This window comes from Porcisia hertigi, chromosome 33 (assembly GCF_017918235.1).
Source record: "Porcisia hertigi strain C119 chromosome 33, whole genome shotgun sequence".
Classification (NCBI taxonomy): domain Eukaryota; phylum Euglenozoa; class Kinetoplastea; order Trypanosomatida; family Trypanosomatidae; genus Porcisia; species Porcisia hertigi.
In genome coordinates, this window is record NC_090592.1 from 710,357 (window position 1) to 726,865 (window position 16,509).

General features: G+C 55.9%; 6 protein-coding genes across 6 annotated transcripts; 5 read left to right on the plus strand and 1 right to left on the minus strand.

Moving 5' to 3' along the window:
* Positions 1-212: 212 nt before the first annotated feature.
* JKF63_02186 (uncharacterized protein) lies at positions 213-1,631 on the plus strand (the record flags this gene model as incomplete). Its single annotated transcript, XM_067898228.1, has 1 exon — positions 213-1,631. One exon carries the CDS (start codon positions 213-215, stop codon positions 1,629-1,631), a length of 1,419 nt encoding a protein of 472 aa, XP_067754385.1.
* A 2,886-nt stretch (positions 1,632-4,517) lies between these two features.
* JKF63_02187 (uncharacterized protein) lies at positions 4,518-4,844 on the minus strand (the record flags this gene model as incomplete). The annotated part of the gene is made up of 1 exon (XM_067898229.1): positions 4,518-4,844. One exon carries the CDS (start codon positions 4,842-4,844, stop codon positions 4,518-4,520), a length of 327 nt encoding a protein of 108 aa, XP_067754386.1.
* Positions 4,845-9,607: 4,763 nt separating this feature from the next.
* On the plus strand, positions 9,608-12,322 carry JKF63_02188 (uncharacterized protein; the record flags this gene model as incomplete). The annotated part of the gene is made up of 1 exon (XM_067898230.1): positions 9,608-12,322. The coding sequence occupies one exon, from the start codon at positions 9,608-9,610 to the stop codon at positions 12,320-12,322; it is 2,715 nt and encodes a 904-aa protein (XP_067754387.1).
* A 938-nt stretch (positions 12,323-13,260) lies between these two features.
* On the plus strand, positions 13,261-13,851 carry JKF63_02189 (uncharacterized protein; the record flags this gene model as incomplete). The annotated part of the gene is made up of 1 exon (XM_067898231.1): positions 13,261-13,851. One exon carries the CDS (start codon positions 13,261-13,263, stop codon positions 13,849-13,851), a length of 591 nt encoding a protein of 196 aa, XP_067754388.1.
* Positions 13,852-14,341: 490 nt separating this feature from the next.
* On the plus strand, positions 14,342-14,713 carry JKF63_02190 (uncharacterized protein; the record flags this gene model as incomplete). The annotated part of the gene is made up of 1 exon (XM_067898232.1): positions 14,342-14,713. The coding sequence occupies one exon, from the start codon at positions 14,342-14,344 to the stop codon at positions 14,711-14,713; it is 372 nt and encodes a 123-aa protein (XP_067754389.1).
* Positions 14,714-15,043: 330 nt separating this feature from the next.
* JKF63_02191 (uncharacterized protein) lies at positions 15,044-15,841 on the plus strand (the record flags this gene model as incomplete). Its single annotated transcript, XM_067898233.1, has 1 exon — positions 15,044-15,841. One exon carries the CDS (start codon positions 15,044-15,046, stop codon positions 15,839-15,841), a length of 798 nt encoding a protein of 265 aa, XP_067754390.1.
* Between the last annotated feature and the right edge of the window lie 668 nt (positions 15,842-16,509).

Here is a 16,509-nt window from a genome sequence, read left to right on the forward strand (position 1 = left end):
CGACGCCGCACACACACACACGCGCGCGCGCTCGCGCGCGATATCCTCCGCCCAGACACAACATACTCCCTCTCCCCCTTTATGTGCCCCCCCCCCTTTCTCCTCTGCAGATCGTCATCCCCCAGACGTTTCGACTACTCTTACCCTCGCGTCATTTGCGCCTTTCTTCACTCCATCATCGCACCCTCATCTGCAGATTCATTTTTACAGCGATGAGCAACTGCAAGTGGGATGCTGTTCGTAAAACCGTGGAGGCTGAGTGGGATGCCTCCATCGTTCCCGCGCTGTCCGCCTACATTGAAGTACCGAATCAGAGCCCTGAGTTCGACCCCCAGTGGGCGACGAACGGGCTCACCGAAAAGGCGTTTCAAATTCTGATTGACTGGATGAAGGGGCAGAACCTCCAGGGACTCAGCTACGATTTCATGGAGGTCGAGGGAAGGACGCCCTTCCTCCTCGTCGAAATTGCCGCAACGGAACTGACCAGCAACACCGTTCTCATGTATGGCCACATGGATAAGCAGCCGCCTCTCCGTCCGTGGGCCGAAGGCCTTGACCCGCATAAGGCGGTGTTGCGCGACGGCAAGCTGTACGGTCGCGGCGGCGCTGACGATGGCTACGCCATCTTTACCGCAATCACGTCCGTCTCAGCACTGCAGCACCACAGCATTCCGCATGGTCGCGTAGTCGTGGTCATTGAGGCGTGTGAGGAGTCGGGCAGCTTTGACCTTGACTATTACATGAAGCGCTGCAAGGAGCGCATAGGCACCGTGGATTTGATGGTGTGCCTAGACAGCGGATGCCTCAACTACAATCAGGTGTGGCTCACGACGTCGCTGCGTGGTCTTACAGGTGGTGTGCTGAACGTGCAGATGTTGACGGAGGGCATGCACAGCGGCGTCGCCGGTGGTGTCGTGCCGGACACGTTTCGCATTGCACGCGAGTTGTTGGACCGTGTTGAGGACTCACGGACCGGCAAGATCTTGCTCCCGGAGGCCTACTGCGAAATTCCAGACCACGCCATCAAGTCTATGCAGTCGATGAAGTCTGTGCCCTTCAAGCAACAGTTTGCGATGGCGAACGGTGCCTCAATGGAGCCAGGCGACAACGTGGAACTGGCGCTGCGCAATTTCTGGAAGCCAAGCCTCACCGTCACAGGAGCCAACCTGCCGGAACCACAGGTCGCCGGAAACGCGATCCGAACTCTCACCTCGCTGAAGCTTTCTCTCCGCTTGCCGCCGCTGGTGGACTCAAACAAGGCCACCCAGGCTATGGCCAAGGTGCTTGTGAGCAACCCCCCATACGGCGCCAAAGTGTGGTTCGAGCCCGAGGAACCTGGCGACGGCTGTGCAACCCCAGAGCTGAAGCCGTGGCTTGCAAACGCGCTCGACGAGGGCAGCAAGATGGCGTACGGAAGCCCCCTCGCATTCCAGGGCATGGGCGGCTCGATCCCGTTCATCGCCATGCTCATCAAAATGTACCCGGAAGCGCAGTTTGTCGTCACCGGTGTCCTTGGGCCAAAGAGCAACGCACACGGCCCCAACGAGTTTTTGCACGTTGAGTACGCCAAAGGCCTCACGTTGACCATCTGCCGCGTTCTTGCCGAGCACTTCCTGCACTCACCCAAGTGAGCGGCGCCAAGTGATCCAGGTACTCCTTTCTTTTTGTGATGCGGGCGCCTTAACCTTTAGAACGATGCGTTGACTTACATCGGCCATGCCCAGACAGGAAAAAGTTTTGTACGATTGCCGCGGAGTCCGGCCAATGGCCCACCTGCGGCCAATTATGAATCAATATAGCTGGCGCTTTGCTGCCCCTGGGCGGCAAACGACGCCGAGGACCCCCCCCCCACAGCCAGCTCTCCGGCATCTCCTGTCTTTTACCACACTCCAGCCACTCTCTTCCACTTCCGCGACCCCCGCTGTATTTCGACGACCCGACCATACCTCAAGCGTATTTACAATGCCCCGTCCGATTGGTGAATCCAGGCACTTACAGGTTTAGTACTGTAGCCGGTAATGACTCGGGAACCTTGAACACCGTACTCCCCCCCCCTCCCCCACCGTTTCCGCCACCCCACCAACCACCCCATGGGTGAGTTTTAAACTCTACACCCGCAGTGCCTTCAGGAGGACCAAGAGAATCCGCCTCCAGCGGACATGGACCCTGTGACAAAGGGAAACCCCTCCTGTGTTGGAAACTCGTTCGATAAAGCGTGCCCCTGGCAAATTGCATGTATATGTGGAAAGGAGGCGTCAAACCGGGAGCTGAAGGAAAACAAGCAGAACAGAAGCCACCCTAATAGCTGGGGCTTCTTCACCCCCCCCCCCCACAAAAACCACCCGCTTTGACACACCACCGCGCACACCCCCCATGGCATTTATCCAGCGCCTCCTTTCGTCCGTTCCTATATCCGCGAAGCCCCCACCGGTGTTGCGAACAGCACTTCCAGAATACCCCTCCGCTCGGATCCTGCGGCTTTCGAAAAAAACACCACCGGCCAACACCGGCCATCAAACCACACCGCCCTTATAAACCGCCGGCGCCGGGAGGGGGGGGGAGGGCGACACCCTTTACGCTGAGCACAAACTTCGGTTACGTAACCAGAAACAAATTTTCGACTTTCCAACACGGACTCGATTCGCCGCCGCCTTGGCTTGGGGCATGCGAATTCTGAGCTTGGCGTCGACGCGGAACCACCACCATACAAGATGAAAAGGAGCGACACACTGCCAGTACTTCAAAAACACCCAAAAACCGCAAGGCCAAAAGATGCGACCCCGACGCAACCTGCAGCAAAAGCCATCAACGCCCTAACACCACCGCCGGAGCCCGGCGAAGACCCCGCGCCCAACCGACCCGCGAACCCCCCCCAAAAAAAAAAAAGAAACCCCCCCCCAGGTTACTCGGGCAGATGATCTCGCGACGACTCGTCTGGAAGAGCCGCCCCAGCAACAAATACGATGCCCCCCCCCCAAAACACACACACAGCGCAACCCGCCTTAAGCCAGGCACACCGTATAGGCCAGTTTTTTCGGACTATGGGCGCGCACTGCGCAGTGCAGATCCCGACGCAACCACCACCACACCAGAGATGCCGCATGCGGTGCCCCATAAGGGCCCGCCCCTGGCCCCCCCTGCGGCCTCGCCGCGGCGCCAGGCCTGCCCCCGCACAGCGAACGGCGCAACCCCCCCCCCCCCGCCCCGCCCCCGGGACCCCCAACAGCCCCCGCGAGAACAGGCCAGGGCGGCGGCCGCCGCGGGGGCGGGGGCGACGCGACCCCCCCCCAACCAGCACGCCCTCTGGGCGAAAGAGCAAAAAGACCAACGACCCACAGAGGATTGATTCGGGGAAGGAACAGGGGGACCCCCCTCCGCAGCCGCCGCGAATGAGACCGCGTTTTGAACCCTGTTGCGGGGAGGCCCCGCGTGCGAGCGCATAAACTGGTGACGAACCCCCCCGCCCCACCACGCATACAAAGAATAAGGCGTCGGGGAGGCACCCATCCTAGGCTACAGAGCGCCGCCACAAAGGGCCCTCACCAACCGAGGAAGCCAGCAAGGAGCGGCCATCGCCCGCATGGGGATGCAGCCGCTCATCTCTGGGCAAAGTTTTTTGGAGAGGGAAGGAAAACCCTCTAAAGACTCCCAGGCGTCGCAACGCCCTCCGCCCTGAAACTGCCAGCTGGGTGGCCACAATCTCAATTGATAGTTCTCCGGGCGGTTGTGCCAAGAAGCCGGCAGGCGAGGGTCCAGGGGTGGAGGGGCGGTCGACAGGCCCACATTGCCTCTACAAAGCTTAAAAGTGCGTGGATCGATAACCGTCTTCGCAACACGCCGATGCACAGGGGCAAGGGTTGCACCTGAACCGTTCCGATTCCCCGTCAAAAGCACAGGGACAACCAGCAGCAAGTCTGTGAGGACGAGCGCGTTGGCGAATCAGGTTAGATTTGGCCAGGTCCCCCGGCGTTCCCCATTCCAACCGCAGAGGGGGAAAGGGCCTTCAAACCACCACACCCAGGGGCGAATCACCCCATATTGTGCGGCGGGAGTTCCGCACCAGTGGTTCGCAAAAAAATAAATGCATCTTGCGCAGCACCCCTTGCTTTTGTGAACGCCTCGCATTTACACTGGTTTTTGCTCTACGCCCGAGCTTGGGGGCAGTGGGCATAGGATTTATTTAGCCCCCATACAGTGAAACAGGGATCTCGCGCATTCTGGGGCGAAGCAGGGCTGACACCCCATCGTTTGTATGACCCAAGAGTGTGCGCAACAAAGCTTCGCACTTTAGCGGATTCCCCTGCAGGCCGTTGGTTTTTTTTACCACACCGATACTTCCCCAGGTATCGCGTTGCCAATCCGTACGCCAGAACCATGCCCGCGGAACGGAATAGCGAGAACCAGGTCGTCCGCACACATGCCAAACCCAATCAGAAAAACAGGTCACCAACAGCTCTGAAAGAGCAGTGGCGTACCTGAAAGACAGCTGCAACCCAACAACGGCACCTTGAGGGACACTAGCTCTCAGGGCATATGGTGCGCCAAATCGGTTCCAAGCCCCGCCCGCACGCCACGGTGCCTGGGAAAGTTTCAAAGCCAATCCCCCAAAAGGGTGCCAGGGGGGTTTTCCCTGGCTTCTTTGCGCCGATCCAAATGTGCAGAGTGCCGAGGGCTTCGCCAAATCCCGCCAGGATTGTTAGCGCTGGCGTTGTTCGGTGGGTTTGCTTTTGCCATCTGCCAGGGCGCCTTCCCCCAACACACCACGAGGCGTAGCCGATGTGCCGGCCTACCAAGACCGTGTTCTTGACCTTGGGAAGCTCAATTTCGGCGGCGCCCTCGCGCATTTTAGCGCGCGCGCTGCGGCCACACATTTTATAAGCGCACCGACACCATTCGCTCCGGAATTTTGGAGACAAAAAAAGGGAGACCGATCTGCCGGTGCGACGGAAGTTGCCCTGGTGGTTCTCAGGGTGTGAGTGGCGGTTCGACACGCACTTTTTTAACACCGCTGGAGAACACGAGTGGTACCCCACATTCGGCGGATGAGAGTTGAAAGACGCACTTCCACCGTAATGCGACGGGTGGCAAAGCATCTTGTTGGGGATGCCGTCCGGGCCGGTGCTTGGCACTCCTCTAGGCCAGCCAGGGGCCGCACAAAGACCCCTTCCTGAAATAGCCCGTCCACTTCCCCTCCCCTATTTATCCCTGATATATTTGCGATCATGGTGTGCCCAGGTGAAAGGAAGAGAAGAATGAGCGTTCACACCCGGCATATCCGCAATGGGAAAACGAAAGCAGATAGAAAAGCCGCTGGCACTCGCTAGTCGGAAAACTGAACGGGAGGAGAAAAAGAAGCATCAGTGGGTTGGCCTGCGAGGCCCCCTGGGGCGGGGGAAGGCATGGGCGCAGCCGTCGCCCCAACTGGGAGGGGAAAAATGAAAGGCCAGGGCGTTTGAAATACGGGGGTCCGGGGGGCAAAAGAGGGGGGCCAGAAAAGGCCCAAGAGAGCAACGCCAGCCTACAATGATTGGCGCTTTCTAGGCGTCCATCGTGGAAGGACAACGCCTTAAGGGCGATAGGGGTTGAAGGCGCAACGCGCGCCGTTTGCCGCACCCGCCATTGGACAGTGGAGCCCTAACCGGGATTTGATATCCGTCGGCCCGAGGTATTCTTGAGAGCCTGGTTGGTGACGCAATTCCCCTCGCGTTTACGCATTCGGAACGCAGAGGTGGCGTCGTAGCTCGGATTCGCATAATGGGCTGGTTGTGGGTGCGAAGCCCGCTTACGTGCCCGAGGCCTCTGTTCGATAGACCGACGAAGCGCCCGCGAACCCGACAACCGTATGATCAGCTGCGCTTTCTAGCGCGCCGAAGGGCAGAGTTGAATAACGCGAGATACCCGTACAAACCGCCCCGGGAAACGGTTTTCAAAGCGTTTGGCCCCTCGGCGCGGAAAAGGCTCAGATTCGCCGCCCCCTCGTTGCAATGTAGCTTCGGAGGGGGGGGGGGTCGAAATTACGCTGTAAGCAGGGCAGCGCGAGCCAGGGGCGATGGCAAAAGCAATGAATTTATTATCGTAATCGGCGGCGTTGTTGGCGCCCCAGTGCCCACGGCAAGCCCAGCGCACTTTCCGCGCCCCCTGGGAAATATATGGGCGTGCCCAGTGCGCTCTCCAGCACGAAGCCCGCACAACACACCCAGGCGACAAACCCGCCAGCTGTGCCGAGCTGTTCGGCGCGGCGTCGCCAGGATAGCTGGGGAAGGTTGGTGGCCACAAAGGGCGGGGAAGGAAACCCCCCATGGTTCCCACAAGACGGGGGAAGCCGGTCGTGACCGGAAGCTCTGGGGGGGGATTTAAACACCCCCCATTCCTAACGCCAAGTTTTGGCACACTATGTAAGCTATGGCCCTTTTTTGTCAAACGAGTCCTCATCCCGCGGCATCCCCGGGATCCTCGGTTACTGTGCAACTTATTTCGGGTGCAAAGAAATCGCCGTGTCACCGCTAGGGTTGTCTCGAGGATTAAGGAATTCTGTGCGCATGGGTGCATTTCAGGTGTGCGGAGGGTTTGGCGGGGGCCTCTTCATTAGTAGAGAATAAAGATTTGTGTCAGCTGTGAGTGGTGCAAGTTGCCTAACCTCAGCCTTGTTTTGGCGCTCGTCTGTGTGATCGAAAAAGGTCCGGGATTAAGATCGACACCCCGCTCATAGGCAACAATACCCTCAACAGGTAAGCCCCAGAGGGCTGCTAACCCCCGCGCCGGGGGGAAGCGCCTTTGACGCCGCACCTAGGCCGGGTGTGCCCAACCCACCCGGCATCGCATGTAATCAAAGGCGCACGTTCCCCTCGTGAAAGGGCGCATTTCGAAAGCACCCCAAGCTGGCGCCCAGCACTCGTTTCAGGAGTCCCTCAGGCCAACGGTGCCGCTTTCCCTTCCCCGTTTAAAAGGGGAGGGGGGAACTTGTTTTGGGGGGAAGCCGGGCGTCCTGAAACCATCCGTTATGCTGGCCTGCATGTGGATGGGTGTGTGTGTTTTGCTGCCCCCCGCCTCCCTGAAGTGAGCCCCCGGCCGCCAAGGGGGGAATTTGCAAGCGACCTCCAGGGATCAAAAGCCCTTTGCGGCCCGGCAAAACAAGCCAGCGGGGCGTATCCGCGCAGGGGGGAGCCCGCCTTGGCGCGTCTTAGGATCTCCATCTATTTGTGGAGTCGATACCGCCAGCGTTCCCCTTTCATGTAGGCATCGGCAAAAAATCAAAGGGGGCCGTCTGCCGCCCCCATTCAAAGAAGCCGCAGCCGGCCCGGACGGCCCAAAGCTTCTGCATAACAGAAACCTGCTAAAGGATACCGGCCTGCTTGCGACCCCCCTCGCCGACGCGCAACCCCCTCCCAATCAACCAAGAGGTGGGAGTAACGCGTGCGGTGTGTGGGCGCGACTGGCCCTGGTGTTGCGTCCGCGCTTTGCTTGCCCCAGGACTCGGCAAATGCGTGGTTTGGACCCTTGGCTGACCTGCGTAAAAATGTTCTCGGATGCGCAGCCATTTGCTGCACCCCGGTCCCTTGGCACCGAAACGCCGTGAGGGGACTTGCCAAAAAGAAAATCTGACCCGACAGCGGCGATAAATCTATTTTGTGGAGCGGTTCATTTTGATCACACCTGCCAGCGAATACGGCGCGGGCTTTTCAACCCAAGGGTGGCTCCCATGAGCCCCGCCCGCGGCAGCCTATTGATCCACAGGGGGTCCGCACAGCTCCACGCATCCAGCGTTATGTGCGCTGCTAGGGCTCCCCGGTCCGCGAGAACTCGGGAACGCAATAATCGGCACTCTTATCTTGGAGCCCCTCTTCTTTCATTCACGAATACGGCACGCTGAGGCACTATAGACGGGCATGCCGCGGAGAATCGGTGACATGACATTTGGTTTCCGTGAACTGTCGCATGCGCCGTTGGTCTTGGGCATGCCTCTGGTCATATCAAATCGAAACACCGCTGCGACGCAAACTGCATGAATCTCGCGCTTCGGGACGGGTGCCCGACGCCAGGCGGGCGTGCCCCGAAGCCTCGATACACGATGCGGGGCGAGACGGGACAGAGTTCATTGGTTACAACCATTTCCCGGCAGAGAGCAGCGAGGCTGGCGCTTCCAGGCGGCGGTGGGCCATCTCTGCCCAGCCCCGAGGGGGTATCTTTTTTTTTCACCGTGAGTGCCCTTTCGCCGCAGGGCAAACGCCCAAGGCCATGTGGGGCGCGGGCGGTGTGGTGCGATCTGCCCGTCGGCATGGTACTCCCCACTCCGCCCCCTGCGGGACCCAGGGTCATTGCGCGTCCTTTTTTTTTCTGGGATGGCGAACTCCTCGTTCACGCCCGGGTGCTGTACTGCCCCCCCCGCCCGTCCAGCGGAGTTTGAAACGTGTGCTGGCCAGGGTGATTTATCGATGCTGCTGATGGCGGTCGTCGGGCTCTGCGTGGCGTTGCGTTGGGGCTTGCTTCTGGTGAACCCGTCCGGGCCATCCGCGTGGTGGGCATATGGTGTTGTTGTGGCTCGTGTGTGCCTCGGTGGGCCCTCGATGCCCGCTGGCCGGGGGGGGGGTGGTTGGGGCGTCTGTGGGGTGACCTGGGCGGGGGGCGGGTGGGTGGCGTTTGGGGCCGGGGCGGTGCCCAGGTGCCTGTTACCGTTTTTTCGATGGTGTTTGTACCGTTGCCTTGCGCCATGCGATGGGCTCCAGTCGAGCCGGGCTGTGGCGGCGATTGTCGTGCCCGGGTCTTTGATGAGATTTGTTGAGGGTGAGGCCAGGCCGGGCTTCCCCGGATTGCTCATCGCTCATTTTTGGGCCTTGGGTTTGTGGAAGTCCGGAGTTGGATTCCTGGTGAGCCGAAGGTTCCTCGGGTTATGCGGAAATTTTCAGAGGGACTGGTCGCGCGAAGGGGGTAAGTGGGGCGGCGGGGGGAGTGGAGGGGTGGTGGTGGTACTCTTCACTCGTGATTTTGTGCGCGTTCTCTTTTGTTTGTGTGCTCCCTTCAGGGGAGCTGGCGCCCCAAGAGTTGTAAGGAATTGTATTTTGACGACTAAATCTTTTGTACTGCGCCGGGTATTCAGTCATTCAGCTTTTTGTGGATATGCGGCTTGTCGTGTCACCGATAAGGGGTTGCTGCAGGCCGCTCTTTTTTTGTCCCTTTTCCCCGAAACGCACACTTATTATGATGAGCAGTGGAGCATGGGAAAGAGAGCCCTAGCAGTTTTCAACTCTACAAATTAGGCGTTTCTTCTTAAGTGAGGTAGTGAAGTGTTTGTGGCACCACTGTGGTCGGTCTCTCAGTCGAGGAGGTCTGTCACGTACAATATACTAAAAAAAAGAAAGTGAGTTTCCTTTTTGCTTCCTGCTTTTTCCATGGACTGTTTCTCTCAACGACGAGCAAACTGCTAGGCCCTCGTCACTTGCGCTGACCAAATATCTTTTAAGCCTATCAGCCTTCTTGCAAACTGCGCACGAAATTTCTGATTTCCGAGAGGAACTTTGCATCTGGAAAGTCCACCTACGCTTCTCTCCCCGAATCAATTGACGGTCATCTCTTTTCCCTTAATAGGTATCGGCCAAGCATTCCAAGAACAATGAACCTTCTTCCCAAGTATCTCAACGAGTTGCAGGACTCAAACAAAGTGAAGAGGTGCACAGCATACAAGAAAATACATGAGCTTCTGAAGGCAGGAAAAGAGATTCTTTCGAAGGACGACGAGTTTTCGATTATTCGCTCATGTCTGAAGGGATTGGAGGACACCTCAGAGCGCTCACGAGAGGAGGCGGTGCGGATAATAACCGACCTCCTACCTGGTCAAGACGCGAGCATTTTGGACTGGGTTCTTCCTTCTATTGTCACGCGTATTGGGATTGTACCAGTGGCTGAAGAGAGTGAAGAGATCAGGTTGCTACTTCTTCGACTCGGGATGGCCTGCATGACGTGCTTTCCACATGATATCGGACCCCGAAACTACATCGACTTTTTTTTGGTACTGCTAGAGAATTGCTTCCGCGATCCTTTTCCAGACCTTAAGAAGGAAGCGTGCAAGGCAGCTTGCCAGCTCTGCATCATTGAGCCCAGGGAGGTGAAGTCTATTAGCGTACCGCTGGCAAAGGTACTGAAGAGCTCGTGTCTCATGCACAAGCACAGCGCTGTCCGGTGCGAGGCGGCTCAGGCTCTTGCTGTTTTGTTCCGATGTGGAGCCTCTGAGGCGCTGAAAGACGGAAAGGACGAACCCGAGAACAGGTCGATGGCGTCCGAGCTCTTTGTCCTGTGCAACGATCACAGCGAGCCAGTCCGACTTGCTGTCTTATCGATTCTGTCATGTGCACTACTCGATCTCAAAGAGCGACTGGAGTTGCACGCTAAGTACCTACCACATCTCCTCCTCCTCTTGACTGATTCGTTTGATTCTGTTCGCAACACAGCGCACGAAATTCTAGGACGAGTCGGGCAACTGTACATGATAGATAACGAGGATAACCGGATTGATATAGCCAATAGGCGCATCACGATGAAAGATATTGAGTGGTACGGCGATGACGAGTATCCCTGCATGACTTTCACAGTGAAATTAGTAGAGCATCAGGACATCTTTCAAAGCCGCCCCAGCCTTGGCGCTCGCCACGTCGTTGCGGAGTCTGTTCGGGCCTTCCTTGACAAAATTCTTGCGGATATCACTGCTGTCGATTGGGTCATTCCTTTCTCCACGAATAATCGCAAAGTGGTGGCGCTGAGGTTGCTGTGGACAACCATCTACTACTGTGAGAAGTCCTGCGTTCAGTTCACTGAGCGTATTCTTAGCGCGGTATACAAGGTATTCGCCGATGAGAACATTGAAGTCAAAAAGGCGGCAGCATTTTGCGTTGAGGTGCTCGGGAAGTTCCTGGTTCCTGAGCAGTACCTGCCGTTTCTTATCGCCAAGCCGCCTGCGAGCGCTGAGCCGTATGAGGAAATCTCTTTTATTGAAAAGTCGCGCAACAAAACTGTTGTGCTCACCTCTCTCGATGCGTCCACGCCGACGCCAACGTTGTTCTCCACCGCAGCTGTCTCCGTCAAGTGTTCGATTCTTCAAACACTGGCGTACCTCATCGAGGGTTCCAAAGAAAAGCTGACCGCCGCTCATTCTACCCAAATCATACAAGCGTTGACAACAAGCGATTTGATCGAGTGTGAGAACGAGAGTCTTCTAGGCGCGCTTCTTGATGCGCTACAGAAAATCGTCTCCGTTTTTGTGGCCAAGGGCTTTATCGCCTCCTTGGACCACCCTCTTCCAGAAGAAGTGCTCAGTGATCCGAAGCGGAGAACGCTGGATTCTATTATTCTGTATTCTTTGCTGCGTATCAAGAGTGTTGACATCCCTGGAATACAGCTCAAGGCCGGAAAATTAATTGAAATGCTGTCAACTTTGGTGACGGGGTCACTCACTGGTATTTACGCATTGCATGCAGGTCGGTTACTGTCGCGGTATGGAGCGGGGCTTCCAGTGAGTGCTTTCAGTGATCTCGTACTGGGCGCAGGCAGTCTTGACACGCTCGGCAGAGTGCTCACGAACATATTTGAGGCGCGGCTTACCGACATCAACTTTGCAGTCAAAGTCACCGAGGAGCTGCGCTACTTTACTGTCCTAGAAAAGCTTCTGTGGTGCAGGACCAGGGCCTTTGGACTCGACGAGATCAGTGAACTACTGCGCGCTGTCGTTCTCCCACTGGCAGCCTTTCGGCCGGGAAACACAGCTCACCTTTTTCGTAAAGTCGCTGTAAACTGTTTGTGCGCTTTCCTTGACCCAGTGTACTGCGATACCCTCCAGACGGAGTTGATCAAAAATAGCTGCGGCTTATCCACCACGATCATAAGCTCCTGGTGTGCAGCTTCTGACGCCGACGACGGTGAAATGCGACTTGTTTGCATGTCCGTCCTTGGTGAGATCTGTCGCTTGCCAATGGTGAAGGGAGCCGCGCATGAGATTGTTCAATCTGTGGTTCTGCGCTTCGATGACTCAAACGATGCCATCCGATTGCGCATTTCCAATGAGTTGATCCGGTTGCTTGCCGATGACTGGGGGACGTCGCCGCTAGTGATGGAGGAGGTATCGACGCAGGTGGTGCCCCTCGCGAAGAAGATGCTCATCTACCTGGATGACACAGAGGAAACAATTGGCATCCGTCCTTCTCTCGCAGAAGCCCTGAAAAGGCTAGGTGATGTCTCACCACACATTGTTGTCGATCTTACTCGGTCTGCGCTGGAACGACACGCAGAGAAGCGTTACTGTCAAGACGTACTAGGCTACCTGGAAGCTAAGTACTAGATATCGCATCATTTCTTCGACTGATTAGGTGACATCAGGGACGCTAAGACTCTCCGTTTTTTAGTTGAACGTTCAGAAAGTTAAATGAGACGGTCGTCGATGGAGAGTGCGCGTGGCTTTTTACTACCTCACTGCATTCTGTTAGGTGTATCCATGAAAGTACCCCGAGGGGCGCAGTCTACCAGCGATTGAAATCAAAAGAGGGGGGTCGATATATATATTTTTGCATCATGTATCTTTTCTCGCAACCTGACGACGGGAGCACCCAAACCTAGTAACGCGGTCCGCTGGTTACTCTTTCGAAAAGTCCAGCAGCCCCTGTTTCCCCTCCCAGCGCCAAAGCGCTTTTGGCGGTGATAAGCTCACACCCACGTAAGGAGGTCATCCATTTATCACTACGGTTATCAGTTCTCACGTCCTGCATGGCGTCTCGTTTGAGCAGAGTGCGACAGTCAGGCTTCCTCTGCCACCTCTACGATGGGCAGAGCTTTAAGCCAACTCATCTAACACTCAGCGCTCACTGGTTTGGGGGGGCGTAGCCACCCCGAGGGAGATGCGGGTGTAACGATAACCGTAATGGGAGCCGCTACGGGCTGACCTCCCCAGCGCGTGGGTAGTAGGTAAAGCTTGTGTCCAAGGCGGTATTGGGTGGTCTGGGTCAGGCATCGCTCTAGCGCATGTGGCATCCCTGCCTGGAACCACGCGATGATCCTGTGACATGCTGGGGTTGACAGTAGAGTTTGACCAACTCGGGGTTAAAATGAAGGCGCTGGAAGGGAAAAAAGTATTTCTTCACTCCTCATTCATACTCATCTTCTCCGTCTTTGCTTCGTCGTTCACATACTCATGGATAAGACGTACACGCACTCAGAAGCGTCTATCATATTATATCTTCCCCAGTCTTTTTTTTTCCACTGACCGAGCGCAGGCCCCCCAAAATGCTTTGCCGTACCTTTCTGTGCGCGCAGCGCAAGATCCCCTTCTATCCCATCAACCCGAAGAACCCCCTTGTGTTCTTCGACATCTCGATCGGCTCGCAGCTGACAGGACGTGTCGAGATGGAGCTCTTCAAGGATGTCGTGCCAAAGACAGCCGAGAATTTCCGCGCGCTGTGCACCGGTGAGAAGGGTGTTGGCCGCTGTGGCAAGCCTCTTTGGTTCAAGGGAAGTCGCTTCCACCGTGTCATTCCTCAGTTCATGTGTCAGGGTGGTGATTTCACTGCTGGCAACGGCACCGGTGGCGAGTCCATCTATGGCCACAAGTTTCCTGATGAGTCTTTTGCAGGACGCGCTGGCAAGCACTTTGGCCCGGGCACGTTGTCAATGGCTAACGCCGGCCCAAACACGAACGGTTCTCAGTTCTTCATTTGTACTGCACCCACCGACTGGCTGGACGGAAAGCATGTTGTGTTTGGTCAGATCACCAAGGGCTATGACGTCATCTCGAAGGTAGAGACGCAGGGCAGCCAGTCTGGTGCTACCCGTCAGCCCATTACGATCACGGACTGCGGTGAAATTAAGCAGGAGTAGGCAAAGTAAACTTTCAGCGTTACGAGTCAGAACAGTTCACAAAAGTGTATGTGTGGCAAAGAGAGCGTTTTCTTCCTCCTCCTCCTCCACCTCCTCCTCCATGATCTAACTTGATTTCATTTCACACACACACACACAAAAAAACACAAAACACTAGGAGTATCTTTCTCAACTGTTCTTAACGACTGAAAGAAATATAACCAAAGGTAAGCAATGTTTCAGTTTCGAACAACATCGAAGCCCCCAGGAACCTTCGCCCAGCTCAACTGCTGTCTGGCTCGGAGCACTTGTGTGTTCGTCTTCACTGTCGAGATGCCATTGGAGGTTTTGGTCGGCGGGTGTGAAGTCTTCGCGCGTGTTCCTCCCCCCGCTCTTACATATTTGGCGTCAACTGTTATGTTTCCTTCTCTTCCTTCACTGTTGATATATATAAATTTTTCATATCATTTTTTTTGTTCAGCTGAGGTGGCGCACTGTCACCACACAAAAGATGGAGAGGGACCTCAATGCAGAGCGGACAAATATTGAGATCGCCGCGGAGAACGTCACGGAGGCCAAGCAGTACCTCATCGATCTCGATCGCCGCAAGAACCAGTATCGCGAGGCGCAGCGCAAAATACTTACAATACGGCCCGAGGAAGACTTATGGATACTGAGCGGCGGGTCTACGTTTGTGTCGTGCGAGCTGAGCCACACTGATACTCTCAAGTACTTTGAATGGCGCCTGCAGCAGTGCGACAATGAGATTGAGGAGGCGCGAGAGGACTTGAAGCTGAAAGTGGCAGCGCTGGCAGAGCTGGAGGGAGCTGACAGTGCCTTGGCTCGCCTCTATGAAGGCTTCGATCTGAAAGGGATGTCGTGAGACCTGTCGCTAAGGGTGCTATGTGGCGATTGCGGAGGAAAAAATCCAAGATGCTGCTTTACAAGCTCACTAAAATTCGATTGAAATATTTATCTTGGCCGAGAAGCGCCTGAAATAGGAGTAGAGTGACGCTTTGCTGTCCTCGGTGGGGCTTTCTCATATGAGAGAGGGCAGCTGCACGCCAGGTACTGCTAGAGTGTTTCAATAGGCTTGACAGTTCTTCTATCATCTGCCGCAACTGGTCTCTCTTTTCTTCCTGTGGCTTCCCTTTTCCTCTTTTTCGTAGTTTCATAAAACTGTCCGGGCTCTCCCGGTGCTCCGCGTTCGAAGATGGCGTTCCAGTTTTCACGCGGAGCCGAGCTTCTATTTGTCACTCAGTATTTGCTTCAGTTCGACGACACTCTTAAGTTCAAGCTCGTGCATGAAAGCCCACGTGCCGTGCTCCAGATTTCCACCGTTAATATCCCTCCGTTCAGCTACACCTCTGTGGACCTTGTCGACGAGTCTGAGAGGTCCACCAAAACGTCTGCGACGGAGCCGCAAGCGACGTCTTGGGCTTTAAACGCTTCCTTTTTCACTAGCGTTCTCAGCTGCTTCTGCGGTTACTCGCCCATTACTCTTGAGGTCGCCGACGATCTCACATGTGTCCTTCTCTATCAGAAAAGGGACGATAACTCTGGTCTGCAAGTAGCGCAGGTAGGAGCGCTCCACGACCTCGGGCCAAGGCTCCTGGTTGATCACAACGTGAGGGTGTTGTACGCCATTGCTGACGTTCGGAATTTCAATGAAGTGGTTCGCTCCGTTTGTTCTGGCGAGGATGATCAATGTGACGTCTTTTTAAAACGTATTTCGTCGACGGAGTGTGAGCTGGTCATGAAAACAAGCACTGTTACCTCGTCGCTGCAGGTCTTGCTAGATGGCTACAATGGCTTATCCAAGCATCTGGAAGGGTCGGCACGCTGCAATGATTTGTATGAGTTCGCGCGCCTCTGCACACGGATGACGAAGCTAGCCGACAGGGTGTCTCTCATGCTGGGGTTTGGGTCCGACGGAATTGCGCTTTTCCGATTCGAATGGTTTACAGAGCGAGGCAGTCGCACTGCAAACTTATTTTTTTGTTCCTCCTAGACCGGCTTCGCAAAGGTTTGTGGGTTCTCCACCCTTGCACACTCCGTTTCATACCGCATTCTGCGGCGTCTTGTACTGTTCTCGAAGGTGTATAGAAAGAAAGTATATCTTCCTAACCAAGGAGACAAGTCGCCCTATCGCAGTTCTTCTTCGATACCTTGGCAGTGGAGCAAAGATAGAGGCCATCGCCCGCGTTCACCGAGCGTCGAACCATGACACACCGGTGCTCGAAGAGGGCGGTGCGGCACGTATGACTCATTACCTTCACTCTTCTTTCCCTTATGCTTGCTTTCTGAATTCAAAACATCCGGTGTTCTGGTCACTGTGTACCTCTTACATGCACCATTAGCATTCGGCGGTAAGTCACTGATGCAGGTGAAGCCTCTTGCGGCTCAACTAGGAGACAGCCATGGCGTGGTCGTCTACCACTCCACGGCGCTAGTTCCAGAGAAGCTGTGCGCCGCGTTTGAGAAATTTGGTAGGACAAGCGCTCTTCACGGATTCGTACTCACTGACGGCAACTACGCCACTGTCGTATTTTTTGCGGAGCCGATGAGCTGTGCGTCCTGCTACGCGTTGCTCTCACGACTGCCACACGAGTCCGAGAACAGTGGTATCATTGATGTCGGATGGATTCACGAAAATGGAGTTGACGCCTTTTCAAGGCG